The sequence below is a fragment of the Babylonia areolata genome, chromosome 14, assembly GCF_041734735.1.
Source record: "Babylonia areolata isolate BAREFJ2019XMU chromosome 14, ASM4173473v1, whole genome shotgun sequence".
Classification (NCBI taxonomy): Eukaryota; Metazoa; Mollusca; class Gastropoda; order Neogastropoda; family Buccinidae; genus Babylonia; species Babylonia areolata.
Window position 1 is genome coordinate 10,119,396 of NC_134889.1, and position 8,329 is coordinate 10,127,724.

The 8,329-nt window shown below is 41.9% G+C and overlaps 1 protein-coding gene across 2 annotated transcripts in view; it reads right to left on the reverse strand.

Moving 5' to 3' along the window:
• Positions 1-8,232, reverse strand: part of LOC143289477 (phosphatidylinositol 4-phosphate 5-kinase-like protein 1) — a 24,153-nt gene extending 15,921 nt beyond the window's left edge. Inside the window, exons 1-3 of one of the 2 annotated variants that reach the window (XM_076598453.1) lie at positions 8,097-8,232; positions 2,513-3,569; positions 641-706 (exon numbers count right to left, since the gene is read on the reverse strand). In XM_076598453.1, coding sequence (XP_076454568.1) covers positions 641-706; positions 2,513-3,388 — 942 coding nt within the window. In that variant the 5' untranslated portion in view covers positions 3,389-3,569; positions 8,097-8,232. Of the gene's footprint in view, positions 1-640; positions 707-2,512; positions 3,570-8,028 lie in introns of both variants that reach the window. The other variant, XM_076598454.1, reaches the window with a different exon arrangement.
• Between the last annotated feature and the right edge of the window lie 97 nt (positions 8,233-8,329).

Consider the following 8,329-nt stretch of genomic DNA (forward strand, 5'->3'; position numbering starts at 1 on the left):
CCTTCAGTGGTGGTCTGGACGCTAGTCATTCAGATGAGACAATAAACCGAGGTCCTGTGTGCAGCATGCACTTAGTGCACATAAAAGAACCCACAGCAACTAAAGGGTTGTTCCTGGCAAAAAATCTGTGGAAAAATCCACTTCGATAGGAAAAACAAATAAAACTGCACACAGGAAAAAATACAAAAAAATGGGTGGCTCTGTAGTGTAGCGACGCGCTCTCCCTGGGGATAGCAGCCCGAATTTCACACAGAGAAATCTGTTGTGATAAAATGAAATACAAATACAAATACAAATAAAAATACAAAGTGGATTTTTTTTCTTCCAGAATTTTCCAGGGACAATCATTTTGTTGCCATGGGTTCTTTTACCTTTTATGTGAGCTAAATGCATGTTGCAAATGGGACTTCAGTTTATCATCTCATCTGAATGACTAGCATCCAGACCACCTCTCAAGGTCTTGTGGAGAGCGAGAGAAAATACTGTGGGTCGAGGCGTGGTACGGAGGGGGGGGGGGGGGGGGATTTGATTCCCTGCACGCCTGTTCTGTGACTTTCTAGGCAGACGTGTTATCACAAGGCCACCTCTCCACAGCTACTGAAGAAGAAAAGAACACAGACAATGGACACACACCACCTACCGTTCCTTCTTTCAGTGTCAGCTCTTTTTTTTGTATCAGCGTGTAGTTCTCAGGGTGCAGATCATACTGGGAGAACAACAAGACAATAAACACTTACAATAACATGACAGCTGAAACTCAGTGCTGCCATATACTGTGGGAGTGCATGTGTGTGCGTGTCTGTGTGTGTGCGTCTGTGTACGCGTGAGTGTGTGTGTGTGTGTGTGTGTGTGTGTGTCAGTATGTGTACCTGTGTGTATATATGTCTATGTGTGCCTGTGTGTGTCTGAGTGTGCATGTATACAAGTGTGTGTGAGAGTATACATTTGAATAATAATAAAGTGTACAGCATGTGTGAATGTTGAAATAAAAATCAACCTTGTGTGTGTCTCTCTCTCCCTCCTTCTCTCCGTTTAATGAATTAATCTCCGTGTATTACAGACCTGCTCCTGTCAAAATTCTGATGACAAAATCCATTCTGTTCATAAATATACCACACCATCACTACCCACAAAATACCTCAAACAACCCACCCCCTGACCCTCCCACACCATCACTACCAATGGTCTACAGGTAACACGTCCGCCGAGGAAGCGAGAGAATCTGAGCGCGCTGGTTTGAATCAAGGCTCAGCCACCGATATTTTCTCCCCCTCCACTAGACCTTGAATGGTGGTCTGGACACTAGTCATTCGGATGAGATGATAAACCAAGGTCCTGTGTGCAGCATGCACTTAGCGCACGTAAAAGAACCCATGGCAACAAAAGGGTTGTTCCTGGCAAAATTCTGTAGACAAATCCACTTCGATAGGAAAAAGAAATTTTAAAAAAATGCACACAGGAAAAAACACAAAAAAAGGGTAGCACTGTAGTGTAGCGACGCACTCTCCCAGGGCAGAGCAGCCCGAATTTCACACAGAGAAATCTGTTGTGATAAAAAGAAATACAAATACAAATACAAAATACCTCAAATAAACAACACCCTGACCCTCCCACACCATCACTACCCACAAAACACCTCAAACAAGCAACAATATAAATGATATAAGAGAGGGAGAGATTAAAGTTAAAGGTTAAATGTCCCATTGCCTTTTACCGCCTTTGGGGCAGTGATGTCATACCCACTGTGTCAATGTCTCCGCATAGGACGGCCCAGCCTGATCCTCTCATTCTGCCATTTTAACCTTCCCCAACCCAACTCAGGTACCTATTAAAACATGGGTAGATTGAGGAAAATCAGAGTACTATAACTTCCCTGTGGGCACAACTGAGGTACCTATTCAAACATGGGTAGACTGAGGAAAATCAGAGTACTATAACTTCCCTGTGAGCACAACTGAGGTACCTGTTCAAACATGGGTAGACTGAGGAAAATCAGAGTACTATAACTTCCCTGTGGGCACAACTGAGGTACCTGTTCAAACATGGGTAGACTGAGGAAAATCAGAGTACAATAACTTCCCTGTGGGCACAACTGAGGTACCTATTCAAACATGGGTAGACAGGAAAATCAGAGTACTATAACTTCCCTGTGGGCACAACTGAGGTACCTATTCAAACATGGGTAGACTGAGGAAAATCAGAGTACAATAACTTCCCTGTGGGCACAACTGAGGTACCTATTCAAACATGAGTAGATTGAGGAAAATCAGAGTACTATAACTTCCCTGTGGGCACAACTGAGGTACCTATTCAAACATGGGTAGACTGAGGAAAATCAGAGTACAATAACTTCCCTGGGCACAACACCATGCCTTCATGGGGCCTCCAACTCTGATGATCACTTGTCAACACAGGATCATAAGTCCAACGTCTAACCAACTCTACCACTGTGCCTCATGAGAGAACGAGTTCTACAGAAGGTGGTAAAAAAGAAAGAAATTCAACAACTGACCAAAGCCCCCAGTCTGTCGGGATCACTGTAGACACTCTGCATGCCGGTGGACATGCACTGTAGGCGTGTGTAGAATGAGTGCTTACTGTCCACATCCACCACCCCCATGTGCACATGCCGCCACCGCAACCGATACCACAACGAGTGTTTGTGTTTCTTGAACTTTTTGTCCCTCTTAGGCTGTGAAGAACTGGTATCCTCCATTCCTTGTCCTGCTGTTTCTTTCGGTGCGTCCACCCTCTCCGGGCCACTGACCACACCAACCTGACTCAGCTTGATCTTAGAAGACTTCCTTTTGGTGATAGTGCAGTTTGTTTCATTAGTACAGGGTGGAGCCATGTCTCCTTTATCATCATTGATCGTGGTGACGTGTGTGATTGTGATTTGAGTGGGTGGTGCTGTGTCTTTACCAGGGGATGGTACTGTGTCTTTACCAGGGGGTGGTGCTGTGTCTTTACCAGGGGGTGGTGCTGTGTCTTTACCAGTGGTTGGTACTGTGTCTTTACCAGGGGGTGGTGCTGTGTCTTTACCAGTGGGTGGTACTGTGTCTTTACCAGTGGGTGGTACTGTGTCTTTACCAGGGGGTGGTGCTGTGTCTTTACCAAGGGGTGGTACTGTGTCTTTACCAAGGGGTGGTGCTGTGTCTTTTCCAGCATTTTTGCTTTTATTGACGGTGGTGTTTTCTGTGACAACTGGCTTGGAATGAACACCAAAAATGGAACTGGAGGAGGAGCTGGAGATGCTGCTCTTCAGGGATGTAGTATACTTGACAGCTGTTGTGCAGGGCATCTTGACGTCTGGTTGTTCTGACTTGCCATTGCTCTCCTTCACAATGACACTGAAACTCTTGCGCTGTCCCACCTTTTCCGTAGCCATGCTTGTCAGAGGTGCTTGCCTGCTAGGATCCCATGCTGGGTATCATTTTACTTCTGAGGGCGGTGGGTGTCTACCCAAAGTGCCAGGCATTTGTCAGTGTCGTGCATTGTGATGTGCTGGCCATCACTGGTATTTGCAACCAGTGGCCCATGTGTGTGGCCATAATGCTCCATTGACTGATCTGGAACAGAAAAGGTTTGAAGAAGAGGAATAGTTTCAACAAGAATAAAACAAGAATAATAAAACAATGACAACAAGATGATGATGATCATAACGATGAAGGTGACATTTTTTCATGGCAGCAGGTGGTATAAGTATTAATAACAGAAATGTTTCAATATAATGTAATCAATATTTTGATAGATTTTTAGCTGAAATGTGTTGCCTATGATTAAAAAAAAAGAAAAAAAAAGAAAAGCAATAGTGTAATATTCAATGGTCTTTTTCTCCAAAATTGACTATTTCATAAACTAGCTGATACCTGCACTTTGAGATAACCAGCTAAAATGATTTTTGACTATGCTATGACTTATTTTCTTTTTTTCCTTTTCTTGAGAAGGGCGGAGAGGGCTTGGCAGAGGGGGTTAGGATAGGGGTTGCATTTCAGAACACAACACTATGAGGTTGAACATAGACTTGATAAGTGAGTTAAGTTGGCATGATCTGTTCATTTTTTTCCTTTGAATCTACATTCTTCTTCACTTTCTTACTGTTTTCTACCTTTGAAGAAATCCCCTAATTCCCATGTTCTCCTCTCTCTTCTTTGACATAAAGCCAATAACCTGATCTGTTCTAAATAATTCACATTAGTTTCAGCTTCACACATGTAGCACAGTTAAAAATTATCTCACACATGTAGCGGTGTTAAAAATTATCTATGTAGCAGAGTTAAAAACTAACTTTACTAAGCATTAGCAGAGTTAAAATCATTATCAGTAGTAGTAAAAAAATTTATGTGCTTTTAGTTATTAGTTGCTTACAATCAATTTGTTTTAATCAGTATAATGTAAATAAAGGGGAGTGAACTGTACATTGTTTTAAGATGTAGTTTTGAAGTAGTTTTGTCCCTTCTCTGTCATGATCTTTTGGAGTTGTGTGTCAAGTGAATTTTGACATTGTGAATGTGAGTTTTGCTTCTCTCATTTTTTGGTGATCACATCTCCATTCTGGAGTGGCCAGTTCACATCTCCATTCTGGAGTGGCCAGTTCACATCTCCATTCTGAAGTGGCCAGTTCACATCTCCATTCTGAAGTGGCCAGTTCTGCCTTAACACTCAGTGGACCAGTGATTTTGTTTTCATGGCTTTTGTCACTTTGAGAAGGGTTTCTTTGCTCCATGCTGAGCTTGTTGAAATCAGAATTACCCCATGTCCTACTGTCCCCTGAAAAGGAATAAACTACTTCAACCCCCTTATTTCTGCGTCTGCCTGCCTGTTGATCATATTGTATCATATCAATATCAAGGCATGTAGGCCTGATAAGGCCTTTTGCCCGCTTGAAGTGGGGAAGAAAAGAAGAATTCCTACATATAATCATTTTCCAACACTGAGTGCACATTGCTTATCAGTTCATAAATCAGAAAATAGCTAGATGAGTTTTGTATTTGAAATTCTGTAAGTGACTGTTAAGATAATTTTTAAAAGTATTCACTGTTCCTGCAGAAACAACATCTTGTGGAAAATTGTTCCAAACACATGTTACTCTGTTAGTCAAAAAAAAAAAAAAAAAAGTGCAAATCTGAAAGTTTTAACTGAAACTTTTAACAGTTTGTAGGAATGGCCTCTTCTGACAATGTTCTCATTCAATGTAAACAAAGAATGTGTAGTTCTACCGTCATATAATCCATGAGTCATTTTATACATCTCTATTAAATCACCACGCAGTCTTTGAACTTGAACTGGAATCAGACGTTTGAGGCCTGTGAAGGCCTGTTCATCGTTCAATTAGATACAGTATACCAGCATGCGTGGCTTAATGATAGCATACTGGATCATAAATACTTGGAGAGTTGGCCCAATCAGCGTCTGGCCTAATCTTGAAAGATGATATGGTTGGGGCAGTCACAACACTGTCTGGCAAACCATTCCATTTATTAACAACTCGCTCAGTAAAGAAGGAACTGCGTACTTTCAGTCTACAATGTGATTTGTTTAACATCAGACTATTACCTCTTCTGTCCCCACTTACTGCAGGTGATAGTTCAGGATTTGTGGTCTTGTAGATTCCATTATCTCCCACCTGCCTCCTGTCTTCTAGACTTGGTCGCTTAAGGAAAGCAAGTCTTTCATAAGGCTTGTTCTTCAAATGACCAATCAGTTTCGCTGCCCGTTGCTGTAAGTCTTCCACCTCTCTGCACAATGTTTTTGACTGCGAGTTCCAGACCAAATGCCCATATTCCAAAATGGGTCGAACCAGGGATTTGAACAATTGAACAAACAGGTCTTCAGAGAGGTAGTCGAAAGAATGCCTGATTATACCAACTATCTTGTTAGCCTTTGCAGTAACTGTTGCCACATGTGTCTTAAAATTCAACTCCTTATCAATGTACACTCCCAGGTCTTTCACCACATCACTCTCAACAAGTGCCAGGTTGTATTCCTCCCTTCTGTTGGTTTTCCCTTTCATGTAGTAAATTACTTCCCATTTGCAGTTTCCTAGCTTCATTACACTGCATTTTTCTGGATGGAAGTGTAGGAGCCACTCTCTAGACCACTGCTGTAGGTTGTCTAGGTCATCTTGAAGGACTTGTAAAGCACCTATTTGGTCACTCTGTGCGAACAACTTCGTGTCATCAGCAAACAATTTCGCATTGCTCTTCACTCTGCTAGGATGGTCAATAATGTACAACAGGAAAAGCAGGGGTCCTAGAACACTACCTTGTGGGATACCGCTTGTGACATCTGCCTGCTGTGATATTGTTCCATTCACAACCACCCTCTGCTTCCTTTGAGACAGAAAGTCCTGGATCCAGAGTAATACCCTGCCTGATACTCCATGTGCGTGGATCTTAGAAACAAGTCTGCTATGTGGGACACTGTCAAACACATTCTGGTAATCCATATAGATAGCATCAATGGAGCCACCTCTATCTAGGGTTCTTGTCCAGCTATCCAATACGTCTAACAATTGCCTGGCACATGAGCGTCCCTGAAGAAAAAGCCATGTTGTTCTACGTTGATCAGGTTGTTGGTCTTGAGATGGTCTATGAGCTGGTCCCTTACCAATGTCTCAAGAACTTTACAAAGAATGCATGTGAGACTCACAGGTCTGTAGTTGTTTGCCAAGATCTTACTTCCCTTCTTAAAAATTTGAGTCACAATGCTTCTTTCCATTCCTCTGGGAGCTTTCCTTCTTCCATTGATTTCTGAAACAGTGTCGTTATTAGAACTGCTAGGGCAGTCCACAGCTTCTGACAGAAGGAGGGGACTAATGCCATCTGGGCCCGGAGCTTTTTCTGTCTTCAGGTTCTTGAGAATTTTTTCAACTTGTTGAACAGAAATGGGTATGCCAGTAAGTTCTGCCTCGTATGTGTAATATGGGGTTCAGGCTGTTGAACAGAAATGGGTATGCCAGTGAGTTCTGCCTCGTATGTGTAATGGGGGGTTCAGGCAGTTCACCTCCTCCCTCGACTGTAAACACGCTCTGGAAAAAACAGATTTAGTACTTCTGCTTTCTCTCTATCTGATGAGGTTTTTGATCCATCATTTTTCAATAAATCAGCAATTCCAGTTCTTGATTTTGTTTTATTGCCAACATATGACCAGAATGCCTTAGGATTCTTCTTTGCTTGTGATGCAACTTTCTTCTCAAGTCTCTTTTTCACCCTACGGCAGGCATTATGCACTTGATTTCTGGCTCTAACATATTCCAGGTAACTCTGACCATCTCTTGTTTCTAACCAGCGTCTGAAGAGCCTATGCTTTTTCCTGACTGAAGCCAAGGTGCCTCTGTCCATCCATGGTTTTCTATTCTTGCCGACTCCTGATCTTGGTACAAATTCGTCAGTGGCTCCTGTGATTTCACCCTTGATGACTGACCACATTTCGTCAACTGTCAACACTGATAACTTGCTGTTCCAGTCAACTTAACCCAATCTCTGTCTTATGCTGTCAAAGTCTGCCTTGTGAAAATTTAGACTCTGACACTTCTTTTCTTCAGTTCATGCACATGACAAGGTGATGACTAGTGTGGCATGGTCACTTTTCCCTATCCCTGCCATAGTAGTGATATCTAACACCATGTCTTCTATACTCTAAACTAGGTAACTGAAGTGTTTGCAATCTATTTCTGTGGTCCATATCAGCAAAGCCAATAATTCTTTTAGTAAATCTTCATTGAATATTTTCAATATTGTCTATATGTTTCACATAGAGAGAGAGAGAGAGAGAGAGAGAGAGAGAGAGAGATCATAATTTTTATATATATATATATATATGTGTGTGTGTGTGTGTGTGTGTGTGTGTGTGTGTGTGTGTGTGTGTGTGTGCAGGTTTACAAACAATAATCATTACAAAACGCGTAAAAATGTTTATTAAGATTCCAATGACTTCCATCTATTCCCTATCACTGTACTACGATTCAGTTGCCATTTAATCAATTACAATGACCTATTGATTTGTAAACTGAATGGTTCTACCGACCTGTATTGAGCGAGAGCGCAGTTAGAAACGCATTCCAACAATCCAGAAAACTTGTCGTTTCAACGTACCTTTATTAAAGACCTTTGAAGTGATCAGTCTTTAATGCACAGCTTTTATCCATTCCTGTGAAATGGACAAACACGATCAAACAGGTAATATTCTAGGTTTAACCACCCCGGGGTGTTGATGTTTGTTTACTATTTCCTGGCGACACAGCAAAACAGGAAAGGGTTTTTTATATTTTCTTTTGATCACTCTTCTTTGTTAATGGGCTAAGAGATGTGTACAAAGTGAACCTGTG